At 46.9% G+C, this 24,121-nt stretch overlaps 1 protein-coding gene across 1 annotated transcript in view; it reads right to left on the bottom strand.

Moving 5' to 3' along the window:
- The window catches only part of LOC109406399 (la-related protein 1), a 52,018-nt gene that overhangs the window by 8,313 nt on the left and 19,584 nt on the right, over positions 1 to 24,121 (bottom strand). The window contains exons 3-6 of the mRNA XM_062847312.1: positions 14,681 to 14,915; positions 14,518 to 14,612; positions 13,562 to 14,448; positions 12,243 to 13,455 (exon numbers count right to left, since the gene is read on the bottom strand). Of these exons, the coding sequence (XP_062703296.1) occupies positions 12,243 to 13,455; positions 13,562 to 14,448; positions 14,518 to 14,612; positions 14,681 to 14,915 (2,430 nt within the window). The remainder of the gene's footprint in view (positions 1 to 12,242; positions 13,456 to 13,561; positions 14,449 to 14,517; positions 14,613 to 14,680; positions 14,916 to 24,121) is intronic.

Genomic DNA, 24,121 nt, shown 5'->3' with positions numbered 1-24,121 from the left:
CTTGCTTCGACTTAGGGCGTCGATCGACGATGCCAAGCAGGAGCACGCGGCACTCGCGTTGCTGACTGTTGCAGCAGCGGAGCCTGCAAATGAGAAAGTGCCAAAGTTCACCCAAACGGAGGCCTTCTCCTTCGCAGATAGTCCGAAGAGAGTGGAAGCGAATGCTCGTGACAAACGTGACAAGCATTCGCAGAAGCGGGCGAGGCAGCCGTCAGGTGAGGAGCTGTCTGGCGGCGCCTGCAAGGCCAGGCGTATAATAACCCCGAAAGTCGGTAATAATGCCGGAAAGTCGGATCCCAGCCAGGGTTCCCGGAAAGCTGGGAAGGGTGGGCCTGAAAAGGCTGGCCCGTCCCGGAACGATGGGAACAAGGGGTTGCGACCATTGGTGGGCCCTCAGCAGCCACAGAGCAGGGCGATCCAAGGAGAGGACCCTCCTTGGACAAAGGTAGAGCGGAAGAAGAAGAAGAGGAAGAATCCGCCGGTAGAAGAACAGGACGCCAAGCCAAGGCGCAGGAGGGTACGTGCCAAGCGCGAGAAAGGTGACGCGCTCGTCATCAAGACTGAACAGTCGAAATACTCGGACGTCTTGAAGGCGATGAGGTGCGACGCCAAGCTTGAGGGTCTTGGAGCTGACGTACGCAGTATCAGACGTACTTGTACGGGCGAAATGATCTTGGAGCTTAAGCGCGAGAAGGATCACAAGGGCGCCGCCTACAAGAGGCTGGCAGAAGAGGTCCTTGGTGATGGAGTGGAGGTGAGGGCTCTTACGCATGAGGCGACTCTGAAGGTCAAAGACCTAGACGAGATCACCGAAGCGGGAGAGCTCGTCACGGCACTGCGGCAACAGTGCGATGTTCAGGTGGCCGCCACAGCCGTCAGGCTGCGGAAGGGGCCAGCAGGGACACAGATGAGATAGCTCTGGTTCAGCTACCTGTGGCGGACGTTAAAAAGTCCGTTAAAGTAGGACGGATAAAGGTGGGCTGGTGCGTATGTCCTCTGACATTCCACGAGCCACCAGAGGTTTGCTTTAGGTGTCTGGAACCAGGACACAAGTCGTGGGACTGCAAAGGCCCCGACAGGCGCAAACTGTGCAGGCGATGCGGCGCTGAAGGTCATAAGGCCCAAAGCTGCACGAGTCCGCCCATCTGCATGATCTGTACCGGGAAATCCTCGAACAACAGACATCCGATGGGTAGTCCAAGGTGCCCGGCCTTCAAGAAAGCCGCAGTGAACAACAAATCACAGTGCAGGTAACGCAGCTGAACCTGAACCACTGTGATGCGGCTCAGCAACTGCTTTGTCAGGCAGTTTCTGAGTGGGAGACGGATATCGCCATCATATCGGACCCATACCGAGTACCCGCCGGCAACGGCAACTGGGTCGCGGATGGGACCAGAAAAATGGCGGCGATATGGACGACGGGTAAATACCCCGTTCAGGAGTTGGTGTCTACTACCTATGAGGGCTTCGTGGTCGCCAAAGTAAACGGGGTCTTCTTCTGCAGCTGTTATGCGCCTCCGCGGTGGCCGATCGAGCAGTTCACGCAAATGCTGGACCGATTAACGACCGTGCTAACAGGGCGAAGGCCGGTGGTAATAGCGGGTGACTTTAATGCCTGGGCTGTGGAATGGGGAAGCCGTTTCACGAACCAGCGGGGTCAGATCCTGCTAGAAACACTGGCCATCTTAGATGTCGACTTGGCTAATGTCGGTACCAAGAGTACCTTTAGTCGAAACGGAGCGGAGTCAATTATTGACGTGACCTTTTGTAGTCCTGGCCTAACAAGTAGTTCGAACTGGAGAGTAGATGATGGCTACACTCACAGCGACCACCTGGCGGTTCGCTACAGTATCGACTACAACAACAGCAGACAGCGGATAGAAGAAGAGGCGGCTAGGCCAAGGCCAAGCCCTCGTAGGTGGAAGACATCATACTTCGACGAAGAGGTATTTAGGGAAGCGCTCCGCCGTGAGCGAAGCTTAATCGGTTTAGACGGCGATGAGCTGGTAGCGGTGCTCTCACGTGCGTGTGATGCGACCATGCCTAGACGAGTCCACCCTAGAAATGGGAGGCCACCGGCTTACTGGTGGACCGACGCGATTGCGGACCTGCGCCGCGCCTGCCTACGGGCTAGGCGGCGGATGCAGCGAGCACGATCAGAGGAAGAGCGAAACGAACGGCGGGTGGTGTTCGCCGCTGCAAAAGCCGCGCTCAAGACCGAGATAAGAGCAAGCAAAAAGGCCTGCTTTGAGGGTCTCTGTCAGAGTGCCAATACGAACCCGTGGGGTGACGCCTACAGGATCGTTATGGCCAAGACGAGAGGTGTGATGGCTCCTACAGAGCAATCTCCAGAGATGTTGGAGGGGATCATTGGAGGACTTTTTCCGCGTCATGATCCTAGTCCTTGGCCTCCTTTCGTAGGACAGCCGGGGACTGGGGCTGGCGATGAGGAGAGGGTCGCCGATGTGGAACTTGCGGGGATAGCTAAGTCCCTTAGCGTAGGTAAGGCCCCAGGTCCGGACGGAGTTCCGAACCTGGCCTTAAAAGTAGCTATTGCAGAGGCTCCCGAGATGTTCAGGTCTGCTATGCAGAAATGCCTGGACGAGGGAGTTTTCCCAGAAGCTTGGAAGAGGTAGAGCCTGGTACTATTACCAAAGGCGGGGAAACCACCCGGAGACCCGTCGGCATATAGACCAATATGCTTGATTGACACGGCGGGGAAGGTGCTCGAAAAGATCATCCTCAATAGAATGTTGCGGTTCACCGAGGGCGAAAATGGTCTTTCGAGTAACCAGTACGGCTTCCGGAAGGGGAGGTCCACCGTAGACGCTATCTTGTCGGTTACAAAAACCGCCGAGAAAACACTCGAGCCTAAGAGGAGGGGAATTCGCTTTTGCGCGGTAGTGACTCTGGATGTAAGGAATGCGTTTAATAGCGCCAGCTGGTCTGCTATTGCCGATGCGCTCTTGCGTCTGGGGATACCGGAGTACCTGTACAAGATTCTCGGAAGTTACTTTCAGAATCGTGTACTAGTCTACGACACGGAGGTGGGTCGGAAGTGCTTTCACATAACCTCAGGAGTCCCGCAAGGTTCCATCCTGGGTCCGGTGTTATGGAATGTCATGTACGACGAGGTGTTGAGGTTAGAGTATCCAGTGGGAGTGGTGATTGTCGGGTTTGCCGACGACATTACGCTCGAAGTCTACGGTGAAACGATCGAGGAGGTAAAGTTGACTACCAACCACTCGATCAAGGTTGTGGAGGCGTGGATGCGGTCCAGGAAACTGGAGCTGGCTCACCACAAGACAGAGGAGACGGTTGTTAACAACCTGAATTCGGAGCAGCAGACGGAGATCAGTGTAGGAGAGTGTACTATCCTGTCAAAGCGCTCCGTCAAACACTTGGGCGTGATGATCGTCGATAAGCTTACCTTCGGTAGCCACGTCGATTATGCCTGTAAAAGAGCCTCCACAGCTATTGCGGCACTGTCCCGGATGATGTCCAATAGCTCTGCGGTGTACGCCAGTAAGCGCAAGCTTCTGGCTAGTGTTGCTACGTCCATACTTAGGTATGGCGGCCCGGCGTGGGGCACTGCGCTAAGTACTAAATGCTACCGACGGAAGCTGGAAAGTACTTACAGGCTTATGTGCCTGAGAATTGCGAGCGCGTACCGTAGCGTGTAACACGACGCTCTCTGCGTCATTACTGGTATGGTGCCTATCAGCATTCTAATCAGTGAGGACATGGAGTGCTTCGAAATGCGCGGCACAAGAGGCATACGCAGGACTGCCAGGATGGCCTCTATGGTCAAATGGCAGCGCGCGTGGGACAGTTCCACCAAAGGAAGGTGGATCCATAGGTTGATACCGAGGGTAGATAGTTGGATTAATAGGCGCCATGGGGAAGTTACATTCCACCTGACACAGGTCCTTACAGGTCATGGTTGCTTCCGACAGTATCTACACCGTTTCGGGCATGCGGATTCTCCCGAATGCCCAGTGTGCAATGGTTTAGAGGAAACGGTGGAACACGTTTTGTTCGTGTGCCCGCGTTTTCGCACAATTCGTGACCGCATGCTTGCCACATGCGGGGAGGACACAACTCCGGACAATTTGGTCCAGAGGATGTGTAGGGATGAGTTTGGCTGGAACGCCGTTTCAACGGCTATTACCCACATCGTCTGGGAGCTACAGAGGAGGTGGCGCGTGGACTCGGAGAATGGCTAGTCCAGATGCAGTACAAGAGGTGGTCCAGGGGTTCGGAGTCGGCTTCGTAGGTCATACCGGTGCCCTGCGGTCGAGATCGACCCTTACAGCGATTAAGTGGCCGCGGAGAGGAAGTCCCGGTAGCGGTGCTGTCGTGGCGTCGGTCTACTGGGTTGGATCCAAGCCCGCGGTTGGAAAGGGGTCCCCGGCATGGGTCGGGGCAGGTGGAGACCCTGCCGTCAGCAACCTACGGATGCATCTGATAGGGCCTGAAGGGTAGTGATACCCTTCCTTTGCGGGCAGGTCAGATCGGGTTGCATGTGGGCATCAGTTCTTGATGTCCGCTCAGCAGTAGGACGCGGGCGGGGTTGACTCTGCCCGCCTTCCGAGGACAAAGGGAGTGGCGAGGACCACTCAGGAAACTGGCTAAGCGCCAGCATGCTATCGTGATGGACTCTCCAAAGCGAGTCATCGATGTTCGTTGCTGCAGGCTACGCAGCTAACCTTGTGGGTGCGATGTGCACTAGCCCCTCTCTGAAGCAATACCTTCTTGGTGGTTCCGGAGAGACGTAGGGTTTGGCGACCATAGGAATGGTTTAGTGGGTACGAGGAGAGAGTAGTCCTGGATTTTACTTTTGTTGTAGAAGACGGCCTGTCAGACCTACACTACCCTAACCTTCTGTTAGGGTGTCTGTTGAGCAGATTATCCCCCTATGGTTTAGAAGGAAAAAAAGGGGTCCTAGTGACGTTCCAGAGGAGTTTTATAGATATTAGGAGTGTTCAGGAGTTTTCAAGCGCATTTTGGGGGTTTCAACGGAAGCTCAGAGGGTCTCAGGGGAGATTCAGCAGCGTTCTAAGGAGTGTCAGAAGCGTTTTAGAGATTTCCAGGGGGTTTAAGGGGCTTTGGGAGCGTTTCAAGGGTTTTTTCGAAGAGTACCTTGGGGTATTACGAGCGTTTAGGGAGTTTTATGGGGGTTTTGGTAATGTTTCAAGGAATTTGTGGGGGCTTCGGGACGTTCAAACTCTAAAAGCCTTAAGAAACCGTGAAACCGCTTAAAACGCGCTTGAAACCCTTGTGAAATCCTCCTGAAACCCCCTAAAACCCTTGAAGCTTTAAAGGAGTTTTCAGGAGGATTTCAGAGGGGTTTCAAGAGCGTTTCAGACGGTTCCTCGGAGGTTTTAAAGGCGTTTTGAGGGGTTTCAGGTGTTTTTAAGGGGCCTCATAGCATTCCGGGAATTTCGCGAGCGCTTCAGAGCGTTTTAGGGGTTCCAACCCACGCGAGGGTTCAGGAGCGTTTTAGGGGTTCCAACGGAACTCAGCGGGTCCTCTAAGCGTTTTAAGGGGTGGCAGAAGCGTTTCATGTGGTTTAACCCTTTGGGGACGGATGGGTCATATGTGCCCAGCCGAGCAAATCGACCATCACAAACGTGTTCTAGACCAGCAAGGTTGCATCCAGAAAGGTGAAAATTCCGTCTCCAAAGAGTTAAGAGGCTTCGGGAGCGTTTCAAGGGTTTTCGGGCAATACTAGAGGATTTCAGTGAAGGTTTAGTAATGTATCTGATATTTTGTGCGAGTTTTGGGACGTTTGAACTTAAAATGCCTTAAAAACCTCGTGGAACCGTATAAAACGCTCTTAAAACCCTTCTGAAATCTTGCTAAAAACTCCTAACACCCTTACAGCTTTTAAAGAGTTTTCAGGAGGATTCCAGAGGGGTTTCAAGAGCATTCTGGGCAGTTCCACGGAGATTTTAAATGTTTTGAGGAATTTCAGGTGTCTTTTTTTGGGACTCAGAGCGTTTCGGGATGTTCTAAGTTGTTGTTTGTTTGTTAATGTATTTACGACACTTTACACCTGAAGGGTGCATTCGTGTCGGCGGGATGTTCTAAGGAGCATTGGGAGCGCTTCAGGGGTTTTCAGTGGGGTCCAGAAGCATTTTGCGAGATTATTGAGATTTCAGAGCGTTTTAAGTGGTTTTAGGGCACTTGCTTCATGAATTGGCGTTCAAATTACTTTCAGTCAATTGATTTATTAAAGTTTTAAGGCAGTTGTGGTGCTCCGTGGCCCTGCAGAACATTTAAACACACTGCAACTCCAATAAAATTGTCCAGGAACGGTTCCTAAGACTCCCCGAAACGTTTCTAAAACTTCCTGAATGCCCCTGGGACGTTCACAAATATCTCCTGAAACCTCCTGATGCGTCCATAAAAATCTCTTGAGACCCCCTGCAACGCTTTCAAACATCTCTGAAACCTTCTACATAACACTTCTCCAAAATATTCCAAAACAACCCCAAAAACCTCTTGAAATTCCCTGAGACGGCCTAAAACATCGTTAACCCCAAATTTGAGATTCCCTCAGGATTTCCTTTAGGGAGTTTTAGGGGTACCTTTAGAAAATACTTTTATATGTCTCCTAGAAGATTTCCCCAAGAACATTTCTGGGATTCCTCCAGAGATAATCGTGTACGGTTCCGCTTGATTATATTTTGATATTTCATGACAAGTTTTTGCTTAGATACCTGATGAAACAGCTTCAGGATTTCTCAGGAGTTCAGAAGTTCATTCTACAATCTATTGTATCTATTGGTTATCCTTCAGAAGTTCCACCAGGAATTTGAATTCCTTAAAGAACTCATTAGGGTAGGGCGGGGCAAGATGAGCACCCTAAGGATCACGTTGAGTTTATTGAAAGTTAACACAATTTTTCAAAGTAGTTCTTTTCTATATCTTGTTTTCTATCACCCATAAACATGGGAGGGTTCAAAATTCACAATAAGTATGATTTATTTGACTAAACAAAAAAGATGTTTTATGATCAGTTCGAACATGCTACGGGGCAAGACGAGCACCCCTACGGGGCAAGAAGAGAATTTTATTAAAATCACAATATTTTAACAATAAATTGGCCATACAGTGATTGATATAGTGAACCTAGTTTATAGCTATGGTATCACGTTCTAAAATTATCATTTTTTCGATTATTGAAAAAAAAAATGCGGTTTTTATAATACTTTTTACAAAATGACCCGAAAAACAATAAACGATTATTAAGTTGCTTATTTTTAGGAATTTACGCAATCAAATAGTTGTAGAGGTTACGGAAACCTATGTCCGCCACTATTGAGTGGATTACAATAATTTCAAAATATTTTCTATATTCCCCTGATGGGGAATAATGGGTGCTCATCTTGCCCCACTATAGGTAAATAACTAAAATTGCATAAATTTCAATGTTTGTTTTCAGAAAATATTTTCTAATGTAAATTAAAATGCTTTGCAGTAAACTTGTAATGGTGGCTGATAACCAGAATTATGGTAAAAATTTGATTCTGACATAAAAACCTTATTTTATTCTGATGATTTCTTATAAGAAAATGCTAAAAATCCATGCTATTGGCTAATTTGACGATATTTTTTAATTCGTTCATTATGAAGCACATTTTATCAGGTTTACAAACAGGATGAACATTATTCTAACGGATTATGAAGTTGTTTGGGCAAAATTCATCATAAAAGTAGTAAAACGGAGGGGTGCTCATCTTGCCCCGGGTGGCCATCTTGCCCCGTCCTACCCTATGGATTTTGTCCATCAAGAGACATGCCGTGTGCTGCATAGTTGTCCCAGGCTTGGTCCAACGTTACTTTTTGACGTTTGACGTTTTGACGTTTTGTTCGAAAACTCTGGCGTGATAAGTGGAGAGTGAGCTGTGATTATTGAGGGATGAGCAGTGAATTATGAAGCAGTGAGAAGTGTCAGGCAGAGAGAATCGAAGAGTGAGCAGTGAGATGTGAGCAATCCAGAGTGAGCAATGAAGAGTGTGTAGTAGTGGAATGTAGTGGTGAGTAGTGAGGAATGAGCAGTGAAAGAGAGGAGTGAAAAAAGGCAGCGTAAAATGAGAAGTAAGAAGTAAGCAGTGAGAAATAGACAGCAAGAAGTGTGAGGCAGTGAGAAGTGAAAAGCGAAGAGTAAAGAGTGAACAGTGAAGTAAAGTAAGGAGTGAATAATGAAGTAAAGTAAGAAGGAATATGCAGTGAAAGAGTGTGGAGTAGGATGGGCCACGGAATCTCTCCGTGATACGATTTCCAAAGTGGAAAGTGATCTAATCAAAATTAGTAACCTGTGCAAAAATGAGTAATTTCGATGAATATTTAGGAGTTCCGCAAAGGATTTAAGTGGAATTTGTGCAAGACCCAAATTAAAATTAATTGGAATTAATCTTCAAACATTACTTTTCTAGACTGCATCTGCGATTCTAGAGCTTTGAAGGGCTAACTCTTATTTTAGTATTGTTAAGAGTTCGATACTAAAACAGGACTTGCTTTTCAAATATCTCAAAAACTAGTAAAGATATCGCAATTTCGAGGTAAAATTTGGCCCTTTAGTATTCTGGAATCACTGATTTAATCTAGAAAATCAAGGCTTGTACAGCTCACTTGTTTTGAGATCACTTCCTACTTGCGAAATTATACCCCCGATAAATTTTGCAAAATAAGCCCCACCCTAGCGTGGATTGAGAAGTGAGTAGAGAGAAATGAGTAGTGAAAAGTAGGCAATGTAAAGTGAGGAATGAGCAGTACGCTGGGAAAAATAAACAGTAATGAGCTTGAAGCCATGAGAGGTGATTAATAAAGAATAAGGAATGAGCAGTGAATAGTGAGAAGTGAAAAATGCAGTAGCAGTAAAGAGTGAGAAATGTACTGTAAGTATCCTGGCACGAACTTAACTGAGTGAACTGCAGCGAATGTCCGGTCAGACCGGGTTCTTCTGAGGTCGTTGACCAACGGCCTTCGACCACTGACCTTCTCGTAATTAGTAAGAACACTACACGATCTGTGCACTATAGTTTACTTTACGACCGGACCGAAACACAAGTGATGTGGGCAACGTACAGGAGCTAACTGATTAGTTTCTCTAGTTCTCTAGAAGCGAGATTATTATTGCTCTTTTCATTAGTTTCAAATCCGGAGGAAAGTAATTTGAAGAGATCTTATGAGATCATAATCAGTGGTTCTCCTCTCCATCTATTTCGGGCCGAACAGTAAGGAATATGCAGTGAAGGAGTGAGAAATGAGAAAAAAGGAACGACGAGTGACTAATGATGAACGGACAGTAAAAAATGAGGGACGAATAAGTGAAAGTGAAGAATGAGAAGATAAGAGTGAGAAGTACGTTGTGTGAAGTGAGGAGTGAGCAGTGAAGATCGATAATTGAGAAGTGAGGGCTTAGCATTGAATAGTTTAAAGCAGTGAGAAGTGAGTAGTAAGGAGTGATTAGTGAGAAGTGAGAAACCGAAAAGATAAGTGTAAATGTGATGAAATGAGGAAGGAAGAATGAGCAGTGAAAAGTGAAGGAAGAGGAGTGAGTGATAAGTAAGCATACATGAGCATTGAAAAAAGAATGCATATAAGAGAATCAGTCTGGAGCGAAAAGTGTAAATCAATGTGTGAGAAGTGGGCAGTGAACAATCAAAAATGAGTAGTAAGTGGTGAGGAAAGAGAAATGAAAAATCAAGAGCGAGAAGTTTGAAACATTGTGGAGTGAAAAGTTAGAAGTGAGCAATCACTAATTTTAAAAACCGGAAGCCACCATTTTGGACTTCAAAATGACGTTGGACATCGTGTTCGACACCTACTTGTAGAGGTCCTCGGCCTTTCGTAGTAGTCCCCTAAAATAACCACTTTCAACCATTTAAGCAATTTGGTGAAACGACACGTTTCACCCCGCCTTCTATTATGCCCAAAATATCCTAACTATACTTCATGGAGTCCAAACATTTTCCGAGAAGTGAATGAATGTTTATGATTATTATTCCTAGTTTGGAACATTAAACAACATCAGACAACTATGCTGCAAACGGCAGAGATCCTTTTGAATGCCTCCCAGGAATCCCGTTTTAGGATTCATACAGATGTTTTGAAAGTCGTCCAAAGGATCCCCCGGGAGTATCTCCAGAAGTTTCTATGGGTATTCCTCCAACATTTTTACTGGAATTCCTCAAGAAGTTCATTCTGAGATTTCTTCAGGAGTTCCTTCTGGGGTTCACCTTGAAGAAGTTCTATTGTTGGGAAAAAGTTATTATGAGATTCCATCCGGAGCTCGTCCAGGAGTTTCCTCTTTCAGCACGAGTTCTTTTGAATATTCCTGCAGGAGTGCCTTTCGGTATTCATGCATGAATTGGATCCCTCCCAGTGCTATTGGTGGATTTCTTCCAGAATTGTCTTTAGACATCAAACAGGAATTTCGGCAGGGTATCTTCTAAAGGCCCTCTATGGGAATCCTCCGGAACTTTCCTACAGGGATCCTCCAAAAGTTCCGTCTGGAAATCCTCCTGCAGTTCGATCTCAAATTTTTCAAAAGTTCTTTCTGGGAACCTTCCTGAAATTCATTCTGAAAATCTTTTAGTTTGGGTTGTTGGGAAATTCTCCAGAAACTTCTTCGAAAAATCCTGCAGGAGTTCCTACTTGGCAGTCTTCAAAAGTTCATATTTGGAATTCTTAGGATTTTTTTTCTAGAAATCCTGGAACAGTTTCTTGTGGAACCCTCCTGGAGTTCTTTTTGAGATACCTCTCTCTAGGAGTATTTCTGGACTGCCGTAATTCTGCAGTTAGCTGAAACGATCGAAATTGTAGTGGCGCTTACGTCACTTCATAGAATTACTGCGTAGTAATACTTTAAAGGAATCTCCCGGATTTTTTTTTACAAGAACCCTCTGGAATGTCCTCCAAGAATCCTTCAGGAGCTTCAGAAGTTGCCTGAAGATAGTTTGGGGACAAAAACGTCGGGCATTCGACGTTTTGTGTCTTTCCATGTTTTAAAGATATAACTGGAGAAATTTCTAAAAGAATACCAAGTAGCAATTTCTGAAGGAATCCCTAGAAAGAATTTCTGGATCTCTCCAGACCCCAGCAGTAATTTCTGATAGAATTTCTAGATAACATTCTTAAAATACTCGACAGATGAAGTTGCTGGAGGAATCCACAGATGGACTTACTGGAAAAATTCTGGAAGAATCCCTACATGAATTGTTTGGAATAATAAAGAGGAAAAATAAAGAGCTCCCCACAAGTTTTTTTTTTCTTTTTGTACCCAGGATTTTCAGGAGGAACTCCACAAAGAGTTTCTGGAGGAATCTTCGGAATTCCCGAAATAATCCCCAGAAGGAATCCCCAGAAGGAATCCCCAGAAGTACTTGTTGCTACACAGGTTGAATTTCTGAAGGAATCCCCACAAGAATTTCTGAAGGGATACCTTCAGAAAATGTTCTTTGAGGATCATTAGATAAAATTTTTGAAAGGAATTGTCGGTAGTCAGTAGTCAGTTAAATTGAATTTCACCGCCAGAAAAGTTTCCCTCCCACAACAAGAAGCTTCTCCTCCAAAAGTTGAAAAACTTTTCAAAAAATTGAAACGTGTTTCTTGGAAAAAAGGAATCTCCAGAAGAATTCCGAAAGTAATCCGTCCCCCAAATAGTATTCCTGGAATAATCAACAGATGGAGTAACAGTAGATGGTAATCCTAAAGCAATTTCTAGATGGAATTCCTGGAGGAATCCCCAGAAGTGATTAGTACCCAGGAGAATTTCTGAAGGGATCTCCAAATAAAATTCATGGAATGATAGACAGATGGAATTTCTGGAAAAATCCCTAGAAGAATTCCTGAAGGGATCCTCAAAAAGACTTTTAGAATGAACAATAGATAAAATTTCTGAAGGAATCACCATTAGGAGTTTCTGGAGGAATTCCCAGAAGGAATTCCCTGAGATATTGCCAGCAGATATTCCTGAAGTAATCCACAGATGAAATTACTGGCTGAATCCGCAGAAGAAAAGTTATGCTTTACATCGACAATTTGAGAAGCTTCGCCTTCAATAATTGGAACACTTCTTCGAAAAATCGGAACGTTTCCCCTGGGAAGTTTGAAGCTTCTCCATTTTATTCATTTTTAATTTTTCTTTTGCAATGAAGCATTAGTGAAGTACCTAGTTCAAATTTTAACAAGAGTATCAAGCGTACAATGCTATTCAGTAGTAGCCTTACCTGAGTCACAATGAGAAGCTTGTTGATTTCGTGATCGGACAGCTCGTAGTCGCTGTCCTCGTCGTCGGACCAGTTGTCGGTGAAATGGTTTACACGGCCACCCCCTCGCGGGATGTCAAGTTCTTCGTCAAATTGGAAATCTAACTCCTCCCGTTCTTCGTTCTGTTTGTTGGATGGCCGTGTGGCGGCAGCTGTGGCCTTTTCGGCGGAGCCGGGCGCGGCCTTCGTGGCCGAAGAAAGCTGCTGTGGAACCGTCTCGGTTTGGTCCTTGCTCTTGCTCCGGGAGTCCCGCTGGGATCGGTCCGCTGCCCCGCCTTGGCCGGGCGATTGTCCCTCCGGCAGTTTGGGATGAGGCTGGGCAGAGCGCGAGCGTCGTTTCACTTCTTTCCACAGTTCGGCTTCTTCGGTGACGGCGGCGGCGGCGGCGGTGGCGGTGGATCCGTCTCCGGCAGCTGCTTCATTAGAGTTAGATTTCCGGTCGGCGTTTTTTGAAGCCTGTCCGTCCTGAGCAATGGTTTGTTTTTCGTCCTTGGTGCTTTGAGCGGTGGTCGGCGTTGGTTGTGGTGCAGGCGTCGGTACTGCAGGTGTTGTTGTGGTAGGGGCGGGTGTGGGGGTTGGTTGCGTTCCGATACTTCCGGAGGATTGCTTCCGAAGGGCCACCGACGGGATGAATTCTGGCACGTTCGGGTTAAGGTTTTCCGACTCGGATGTCGTCGGAGTTTTGGTCACCGGAGGTACCACGGGTACGGCCGGGACTATCGAAGGAACTTTAATGATGGCGGGTTGATGCAGTGATTGCGGTTGTGCATTTGGAGTACGAAAATTCCGGGGCTTTGGCGGGGGTGGAATACTCGACAGGATCTTGGAAGCTACGGGGACCGCGGGTTTTGCTTCAGTTGGATGTTCTACAGAAGCAGTAGTAGCAGCAGTTGTGGCGGATGGTGCGTGGGATTGAGGGGCTGGATGGGTACCGGTGTCCGCTGGATCAATCGGCCACTTGGTGGGGTCGACCTTCGTGCGCACTTTGTAGTCTTCAACCAGGTCCAACTTGTCGGACTCTTGGATTGCGGTGATGATAATGTTCAGATCAGCGGTTAAAGCTTGTACCCGATGGAAGGAGGCGATGAGGGTTACAGGGAGGAAACCTTCCGGATCCATCTTGCGTCGGAGGTAAAAGTCACGCTTCAAATTGTCCTCGCTGAAGTAGTACTCACTATAAATGAAGAAAAGAAAATATGGCTCAATTATGACTGATCCTTTCACAGAAACTCCTGGAAGCTGTTTTATTTTGACAACTGTAGTAGAATTCGTCAACTTACATTTGCTTTTTGATACACTCCTTGATGCTCAGCTGGTCCATTCCGATGAGTGGGGCCCCATTGTAGTAGAACGTACTGAGGTAAGGCATCATGAACGCAGTCTGTTCCTTTCCGATCGCTTGCCCAACGCCGCTGAACTCCTGCGCAAAGTCTCCGCCGTTGGTGAGCGGAGCTCCGCCTAGATGTGGAGGTGCTCCCCGATCGCCAACATGCCGAGGACCACCGGGAATGTGACCCCCTCGCGTTGAAGGTGGTCCTCTTCGAATTGGTCCTCCGCGGGAGATGCGACCACCTCGTCCACCTCGGTACGAAGGAGGAGGAGGACCACCTCCTCGGCTGGTTCGGATTCGGCTGGTCCGTGGTGGCGGCGGTCGTTCCTGGTGCCAACTGCTCTCCTCGTATTCATCGTACCGACGTCGGCGAGGAGTTCGTTCCCGACGGCCTCTCTGCTTCGGCAGATCGATCGGCAGGGGAACCCACTTGGGACGAGGTCCCTTGCGGCTGTTGGCACCGTTGAGCTGATCGCCCGAGTCCGCACTCTTTGGTCGACTGTGGTCTTCTTCGGCGGAGAGCTGTTTGGCAGGAACTTGTTGCTGAGTATGCGATGCGGCGGATGGTTCTACGTGCGATGCCGTATGCCATGCCGTTGCTGCCGGAGGGTGAGATTTCGGCGCCGCGGAAGCTGTGCTGACTGGTGCTGGTTTGGTGACTGCTGGAGTGGCGGCTGCGGGTTGTTCACTGGTGGTTGTGGGCTTTGCTGGTTCCGCGGCGGGCGCTGCGGCTGGTGCTGGCTCAGCAGCCCCTTGCGCAGCTCCCGGCTTTTTCGTTGTTTCACCGGATTTGGAATCTAGCGTTGGCCAATCGGAGTTGCTGGACAGGTCACTTGACTGAAAGAGAAGTTGGTAGATTTGATGTATTAGAGAAGGAAATCATGTTGGGTCTAAAACAAAAAGTACCTTTTGACTAGGTCGCTTCTTTTCCTTTGCTGGGGCTGGTGCTGGGGCAGGTTTCGGTTGTTCTGGGGCTGCTTTCGGCTGAACACTCGCTTTGGCTGATGAATAAAGGATAAAGTTAAATTGCAGCGCTGTATGTAGCGAATGACAATCAACGGTAACTTACGTTGTGGAGGGGCCTTTGACTGTTGTTTAGGCTGAAGAACTCGTTTCTCCTGGGACTGGGGTTGAGGTGCCTTGCGGGATGTTTGTGTTGCGGTAGAAGTCGTTGTTGTCGTAGTAGTAGCAGCAGCAGGAGCAGAAGACGAAGCCGCTGCTCCCGCTGTCGAGCTCGATTCGGAGGATTTCGCAGCCTTGGTGTCACCGGATGGGATGGGAGCTGGTTCGACCGTGGGTGTTACCTAGAATGAGGATGATGAAACAAGTCTTGGGTTAGTCATACAATTCAATATATAACATCCAGGATGAATGGAGAATGGAAGCTAGTTTGAAAGAGTTCCAGAGTTGCGATTTTCGTTTGACAGATGGCGACTTTACGAGGAAGTTCTAGAATGCTTATGCTTATGCCCCGTCTGTGTGGATATTGTGGATCACATTAGTGATGTTCATCTGGCTAACATGCCTCTTCATGTAAACTAACAAGCTTGCTTATCCATCTGGGAAGTCCACTGTGACTTCTACGCAAATTTTCTCCCGAAAAGCTGAAACCGAGAAAGCTCTAGCATATCAAATGGATTTACGCAACTGTTGATCGACCAATGGCTTATGGGCCCTTTCGGATAACCCATTTTGGTATGTACGATTAGGCGTTCGTGCTCCTTTCAAGAATAACTTTTCCTATTTCCCTACCTGTCCCTATCTCTATTCCCATCTCTGATTTCTTATGAATATCCTACATGTAGGATAACGTGCCTGTTCGAACCCTGTGTTTCAACTTTTAACGTTATTTCAACACACTAAATTAATTAACAATAATTCGTACAGGTTACAATCATGGAGAAACTTGATTAGTGTTTAGATGGTATCCGCCAGGAGGACTTCTCCAATATTATCAGCGATGTCGTGGAGTTGACGTTGGCCTTCGTAGATGGGACACACGCAAAGAACATGATCTACTGTGGCTGGGATGTGGCACACTCCTTGCGGAACGGTCCACCTTCCATGTTGTGTGATAGAAGTGTGTGCCCTTCGCAATCGGGAGATTACTCTCTGGTCTTTGATAACTGGCAAATCAGTCCATGGTTCAACCATGTTTTTTTTTATTTTCCGCAGGAAAGCTCTTCTTGATTGGCTCCATAGGTTACCCCAGTACAGTATCCTTCACAGGCGTGACCGGAGCCACCGATCATCTGGTGTTTTCATTTCCGGGAACACCACAGTGTCCGGGGATCCACGTATCAGCTGCAGCGTTTATAAGTATACCCTGAATCCAGGGGTGTGTCGGTGTATCAGATTGGAGCGCCGATATGACGCTCGCAGAATCGGTCGGAACCAGTATCGGGCGCGCAGATGGCGTGGTAGCGGCGATGAAGACTGCTGCTGCTTCGGCAGAGAAAACTGAGCACTGTGGGGGAAGACTCATGCTGACCGGCGGGATGTCGCCTGATAAACCTAGCCCGACTTCAAGATGGAAAAGCGATCCTTCGGAGAACCGGTGAGCAAAGTTTGGATACGAGACACGCAAAAGTTCAGCGACCGACCTTCGTAGAGAAACAGAGTTACAGCCGGCGGAGAAGCTGCTTTTTATCCGATTGTCAATTTTCGTCGGTACGGAATGCCAACTCCTGTCTCCAAGCCAGCGGAGCTTTGCAACTGAAGGGAGATCCATGTTGCCTACTGTGTTTAGAGCTCTGTTCCCCTCAACGAGAAGAAAGACCCAATCTTCGCTTGTGTTCTTGCTGAAGAAGGTCTCACTCTTCTTGATACAAAAAGCTGCGAGGATTAATATCTGGAACAGTAGCAGACCAGCCTAGCCTCTACGCAGGAAGTTGAAGGTATTGTGGATTTAGCACTAAATTGGTGTCGGAAGTAACTTCATTGACTTCCGCTGCCTTTCCTAAGCGTTAAACATAACGCCGGAAGTAGTGCGCTGTATAAAGCATCAGATTTACTATACAGCGCACTACTTCCGAAGTTATGTTTAACGCATAGGAAAGGCAACGGAAGTCAATGAAGTTACTTCCGACACCAATTTGGTGCTAAGTCCACAATAACAGCACGGAGATTAGTCGAACATATGAACTGTAGACGGGGCTGTGGACTTGAATCAACCTGTCGATGGCAATGCTGGTAATTTCGAGCCCGTATACTAGCCGATTATCGATGATGGTGTGAGCCACCTGGAAGCGGATGTTCCGATTGTTTGATTCCTGTCCAGCTTTTGACAGTGCAATGTACTCGGCTTTCATTGTTGAAGTAGACATACAGCACTGCTTCCGGCTACCATACTTATTGTTGCGCCACCCAGTTGATATGCAAATCCACTCGTTGACTTTCTGCCGCCTGACCAGACCGCATTACTGAAACCAACAAGGGTTAGATCTCGATTCTGCTGACCTAACTTTAACTTGTAGCCAGAGATGGAAACACTCTCATCGTGAATCAACTCGCGAGTGTAAAAGCAACAAACGGTTTACTCACGGTGCCGAGAGTAAGCCGTGTGTGAGTTTATTCGCACCCGCTTGCTTCACGAGTATGAAGCAAAATAAAAACAAAAACACTCATGAATTTTTATTCGCGAAGAACAAGCGGAGATGCGGGAATTGCATTTTAGTGCGATTTTAATAGCAAAACAAGTAATTATCCATCAGATAGTAGTGTTTTGTGCTTTATTGTTCCTGAAAAGTTAATCTGTCGGCCGTGTAAATTCGTTTTTCACAAAATTGAAAAATGTTCAGAGCTGCTTCGCGAATCAATCACGAGTGCGACCAGCTTCGTTAGCTCGCGAGTGAAAGAAGTGAGAATATATTCTGGCTTCTGTTGTTCACGAGTAGGATAGCTTTGCGTTTGTGTCTACTCAGCTGCATTCCTCACTGTTTTCCATCACTGCTCGTAGCTTACTGTTGCCAGTAGATATCTAACAACTCGTTTAAGTTCCAACCAGTCGCACTCTCGAGGACAATTGCTCTTCCTGCTTAGAATCGATACTGCAGCTGCGATATCTGGCCTGGAATTCAGCGCTACGTACAGAAGCACGCCAACCAAACTGTGGAACTGATCACTACTGTCCGCTACCATGTTTCACTGTTTTGCAGTTTGTATTGTAGCGGCTTACCCCTCGATGTCTCACCTCCATCTTGGTGCGCTTGTTTCTGCGCCTGCAACTTTCGACAGTCCACCTTGAAATGTTCTGGCTTCTTGCAGTAAAAGCAAACCTTTTGCTTGTTTATTTTCTGCACCTTGAGGCCTTGCTCATCGTCGCAAGCTCCACCGTTGCGAGACATCCGCTTCTTCTGATATTCGTCTATCAGTTTGAACCGGACTAATTCCATCGTCATTGCGTCGTGCTTCTGAGCCTACAGTGCCGACACCAGGAAGTGGTACGAGTCGGACATACTCCGTAGAATCATCGCCACTCTCAATTCCTCTGCCATATCCAATTCAGCGACCTCCACTCGTCCAAACAACGCGTCCAAACAACGCAGCAAATGTTTCTCAACATCGCCACTTTCTTCTAGCTTGGCATCGTAAAGCCGACTCACAAGAACTAACTGAGAACTTGCAGTTGCCTTTTCGTGGTAGTGTTTGAATGCATCCCACACTTCGCTTGCACTATCGTAATCATTGATCAAGGTATACTGACTTCGATCGATACACAAGGCGATTGTTGCACGAGCCTTTTTTTCCACGAGGCTTTATGATTTCATGCTGTCTCTGGTTCTGGCTTCGGATCATCTATGACGTGCCAGAGATCCTCTCTTTCGAGAAACATCTCCATCTCGAACTTCCGTCCCACGTGCCGAAACAATCACCGTTCGATTCCGCGATTTCCGCCCCAAATACGCTTTAATTCGTCGATCCTCAGCTGGGCCCGCAACCTGTTGGACATGTTTCGTCGGGTAACCCATCAACAGAGGCATTTCCGCGTGTTACGAATCGATAATAAACGATCGCAAACGTAGTTCAACTTTACTCGACACGTGAATCTATTTCATTGAAAGAAGAAACAAAGTAGTTAATAAGCAAGGTAATAGAAACTTTTCTCTTGGCACGTTTATTGCATCAGCGCTCTTCAGCAGTTGCTGCCAACAACATCCCTACTGTAAGCAGCAGCACCGTCTTGAACAAGTGAGTGAAATTCGACGAGAAGGTGGTGAATGCGGGCGGATTCACGAGAGCATTCTTCTGCATCGATGGTGGTTGGGCCGGAACAGACAGAGCCGGTGGCAAGCTTACCACTGGCTCCGCAGGAAGAGAAACGTTTGGTTTCGAATCTGAGCTGGATGTTCCATTGACGTGGAGCAGCGTGTGGTGCCGGCGTTGACACTTACGGCACGTCTTATTGGAAAGACACTTTCGGGAGCGGTACCCTTTACATAGCTAATTGAAGCATCAGAAGGCCGGCTCCAGAGGCACGTTATCCTCCATTTGGGACATTTGTGCCATCGCCATACATATGAGCCTATTTCATCATTTACCTGAGGGAGAATGGGACAAGGGATGGGAATTGGGAAAGGGAAAGGCGATGAAATAGGAAGGGGTGCCCTAGAAGAGGGAATGAACGCATAAGCGCAACGAGAGCTCATAGCTCATACCACAACGGGGTTAATCCGTGCCCTGAAAAGGACACTGTAAAACGCATAAGCGTAAAAAGAGCCTATAGCTCATTGGAGGTAGCTTGCGACGTCATGCGACTTTCAATATGACATAGAAAGGCACATCATCAAAAGCATCCTCAATATTCAAGAAATCACCCAAGCAAAACCTACGTTTGAGCGAGTGCTTTCTTGAAAACGTATACAACTTTGTGTAAAAGAGTCACTGTGGACATCCCAAATTAGGAGACATGTGAGTTCACATGAACAGGCATGTTAGCCAGACGAACATCACAGATGTGATAATCGACAATGCGTTTCGAGCATTTCAGAAAGAACGACGTAACCAGATAAATCTGGAACTTATTCCTTCTTTTTACAACGCACGCACCCTTTCGGGATAAAACTACAGAGTAATTTCACGCCATGAAAATACCCAATAGAAAACTACAAGAGTTCAAAACATGTTTGAAAAACTCAAATCTTTCTGGAGAAAAATAGGACAAAGCCCCATTTGCTCCAGGAGATTTGAAGTAAGCAGAGCTTTTTAGTGCCCACTAGATCGATTCTATAGCTACAATCCTCGGGGTAGAAGCTAAAGATTCGTAGCTATACAAAAGACTGGTTTATCCGAAGATATTTAGAACTTGAACAGGTCCGAGTTCCATTCAGGAATACCTCTTTCGGTCCGCACAGACCGCAGAGGACAAGCTTCTTTCAATGCAGTAGCTAGGGTACACCACAATGTAGGGCGTTGTAATAACAAAACCATAATGAAACTCTCTTGGAGTAGCAATGGAAGCGAGTTATCCATAAAATGTGATCGCAACCAATTATTACAGGTTCCCTAGCTTGTTGAGCAGGAACGCCTGAATACGCAAAGTTTGCGAAGGCACACTCCAAAGTGCAAAAAGGTCAAATGGAAAGTCCTCATCTGACACATGCCAATCAGTCAACTCACGACAAATTCTGCTCATGCAGAGTTGGGTTAGGTGCAATTCTATGTTAAGTTAACCATGAACTGTACTACCCAAGTATTCCATCAAAGGGAAGCATCTCAAATCAATATTTGAGCTACTTCTGATGCCAAATATCAGCGAAAAGATGCTGAAAACAAGAGCTTGCTTAAAGGCATCCATAAGGAAAGGTTGAAACATACTGTTAACGTTATTCTAAAATATAGCATGCTCGAGGCACGACAGTTCATCTATAATGAAAAAAGCAAAGCTGGGTTCACAAGGTAACCTATACAGAAGTTACCCTACGAAATTGAAATTTTTGAAATAGATCCACTTGGGCTACATACGCTTTTTACGCTGAAAATTGATCTGAGGTTTCCTTGTTGTAGCCACTACCAAAACTAGACAGGATTACACTCTTCATAATCGCAGCACAAAAAGGAAACATCAACGACGAACCAAATGGGTGTCAATTGAAAAACGCCAATGGCGAAAACGCATTAAGCAAACCCATATAGGCAGTAATGTAAGCTAATTAACAACATTTGAATAACCCCGCCCTTATTTAGCCTCAAATTTGAGACTTAAGAAGGGCAACAGATTATCTCGGAGAAACGCAAGGTCCACTGCACCATTGCTCCGGTTGGCGCAGTAAGGGCGTAATACTGTGGAGGACGCCCTAATTCTCCACAGGCTCCGTTTGTGGTTAGGTTTTTATTAGACCCCCCTAACCATTCATTCTTTGGCACGGTAAGCATAAAGTCGCATAACACCATGAATTAGGGGTCACCTGTTTAGTGGACTCTTACCACTAGATCAGGCGGTCCGTAGTGTTATTCTTAGCCAATTGAGACAACCGCTACCGACACTAAACAGCTATCTAGGCTGATCGGGAAAAGAAGTTAACATTGATGGTCAACTTCCAAACGAACCCGAACAGCCACTAAAAGAGCAATGCACTTTCGGGAGCGGTACCCTTTACATAGCTAATTGAAGCATACTCCTATGGCTTGGATCTTTTCTTGTTTCTGGGACTGGTTCAGGATATCCAATGCTGGGCACTGGACATTTAGATGTGGGCCGCAACAGATCACGTAGAATTGCGATAATGAGGTAGATTCTTCGAAGGCGAACTGGAGGCTGCCTCGCAGTTTTCCAGAATCTGGCAGCTGGACTTCAGGAAGTCGATGGCCTGCGAGTACTTGGAAAGCTCTTCTTTCTTTTAGCCACCTTCCCAACCAACCCTTTTGGGTTGACTTGTCCAGCGCGGAGACGAGCAGATACACGACGATGTGCTCCGATAGTCCGGTCATTTTCTGGTCGAGGTAACGAAGACTTTCATCATGACGGGTGGCTTCGTTCAGAAGCGCTCGAAGTTCCTTGTGTGTTTCCGAGGTCATCTTCGTGAGGGACAACAACCCACGGATGTGAGCCTATACGATGACACGCTGCTTCTCGTCCCAAGCGTAGTCGTAGTCACCATCGCTAAAGTCTTTCTTATCCAGCACACCAGCTGCCTTTCATATCCAGCCGCTGTGATATTAGATTAAGACTTTCAGATCTAGGGTTTTTTGTTAGTTAGTTTTCCCTACATTGCCCAAATACTATTCACAAACATTGCATTCCTATTAAATTAGAACTGATAATTCGCAGCTTGAAAGGTGAACCAAATCTCTGCAAATGTAATTGTATAATTGTACACTATTGTTTAAGTTGAAATCGAATAAATAAATTGAATTGAATTGAATATCCAGCACACCAGCTGCCTTACCGATGAGCGCCTTGTCGAGGTTATATAGCATTATGATGTCGCTATCCCTCGAGTTGTCCAATAGATCTTGAAATGGCCTTGGATTTGGGCCAGGCTGAACGTTAAACGTCGGAATCGGCACGTGCAGCTGTTGCTACTGGATAATCATTTGAGGTGCTGCAGTTCTTACTTCTTCTCAGGAATCTGGAGATACTTCTCCTAGACATATGGAGATTCCTTGCAAGAATTGGAGAGATTCCTCACAGGAATCTGGGAAGATCCTTCCGAGAAATCTGGGGAGATTCTTCAGATGAATCTGAAGAGGTTCTTTCGAGGATTCTGGGAAGATTGCTCCGAGAAATCTGGAAAGATTCTTACGAGGAATCTGGAGATTCCTCGCAGGAATTCGGAGAGTTTCCTCCCAGAAATTTGCAGAGATTTCTTCCAAAAAATCTGAAGAGATTTGTCCCAGGAATCTGAAGAGATTTCTCCCAGGAATCTGAAGAGATTCTTACCAAGAATCTAAAAAGATTCTTCTCAGGAATCTGGAAAGATCCTTACGAGGAATTTGGAGAGATCTCTTCCAGGAATTTGGAGAATTCTCCCAGGAAACTGGAGACATTCCTCCCAGGAATCTGGGGAGATTCCTCCGAGTAATCTGGGGAGATTCTTCCGATAAATCTGAAGAGATTTCTTCGAGGAACCTGGAGAGATTCCGCCGAAAAATCTGGAAAGATTCTTACGAGGAATCTGGAGAGATTCCTCCCAGCAATTTGGAAAGATTCCTTCCAAGAATCTGGAGAGATTCCACCCAGAAATCTGCAGAGATTTTTTCCAAGGAATCTGAAGAGATTTCTTCCAGGAACCTGATGAAATTCTTCCTAGGAAACTGGAGAGATTCTTCTCAGGAATCTGGAGATTCCTTCCAGCAATCAGGAAAGTCTTCCCAGGAATCTGAAGAGATTGCTTCCAGGAATCTAAACAGATTCTCCTCAGGAATCTGGAAAGATCCTTACGAGGAATTTGGAGAGATCCCTCCCAGGAATTTGGAGAATCCTCCAAGGAATCTGGAGAGATTCCTCCCAGGAATCTGGAGAGATTCCTCCCAGGAAGAAAAGACAATCACACCGTTTTCTACCTTGCGGCCACTACAGTCTCAATCTCAACATTACTAACATTTGACAACGGGCAACACATATAACACCCAGTGGCCCAGTGGCGAATTTTCCGTTTGACGAAAAGTTTTCCCCGACTGGAGCGGGAATCGAACCCACACTCCGAGGCTTACGAGACACCTAAACGACTGACGTCGCTAACCGCTCGGCCACGAACCCCAGGAAGCGGGAGAGATTCTTCTCAGGAATCTGGAGATTCCTTCCAGCAATCAGGGAAGTCTTCCCAGGAATCTGGCGAGATTCCTCCCAGGAACCTGGCGAGATTCCTCCCAGGAATCTGGCGAAATTCCTCCCAGGAATCTGGAGAGATTCCTCCCAGCAATCTGGAGAGATTCCTCCCAACAATCTGGAGCCGATTCATTCCAGGAATCTGGAGAGATTCATCCCAGGAATCTGGAAATTTCTCACAGGAACCTGATGAAATTCCTCCCAGGAAGCTGGATAGATTCTTCTCAGAAATCTGGAGATTCCTTAAAGCAATCAGGGAAATCTTCCCAGGAATCTGGAGAGATTCTTCCCAGGAATCTGGCGAGATTCCTCCCAGGAATCTGGGAAGATTCCTCCCAAGAATCTGGCGAGATTCCTCCTAGGAATCTGGCGAGATTCCTCCCAGGAATCTGGCGAGATTCCCACCAGGAATCTGGAGAGATTCCTGCCAGGAATCTGGAGAGATTACAGGAATCTGAAGAGATTTCTTACAGTAATCCGGAGAGATTCTTCCGAGGAATCCGAAGGGATTTACGAGGAATTTGGGGAGATCCCTTCCAGAAATTTGGAGTTTCTTCCCAGGATTGTGGAGATTCCTCCCAGGAAACTGGAGAGATTCCTCCCAGGAATCTGGGGAGATTCCTCCGATGAATCTTGGGAGATTCTTTCAATGAATCTGAAGAGATTTCTTGGAAGAACCTGGAGAGATTCCTCCGAGAAATATGGAAAGATTCTTACGAGGAATCTGGAGGGATTGCTCCC

This window comes from Aedes albopictus, chromosome 1 (assembly GCF_035046485.1).
Source record: "Aedes albopictus strain Foshan chromosome 1, AalbF5, whole genome shotgun sequence".
Classification (NCBI taxonomy): Eukaryota; Metazoa; Arthropoda; class Insecta; order Diptera; family Culicidae; genus Aedes; species Aedes albopictus.
The sequence above is the reverse complement of the archived record's forward strand: the minus strand, read 5'-3'. Positions and strand labels throughout refer to the sequence as shown.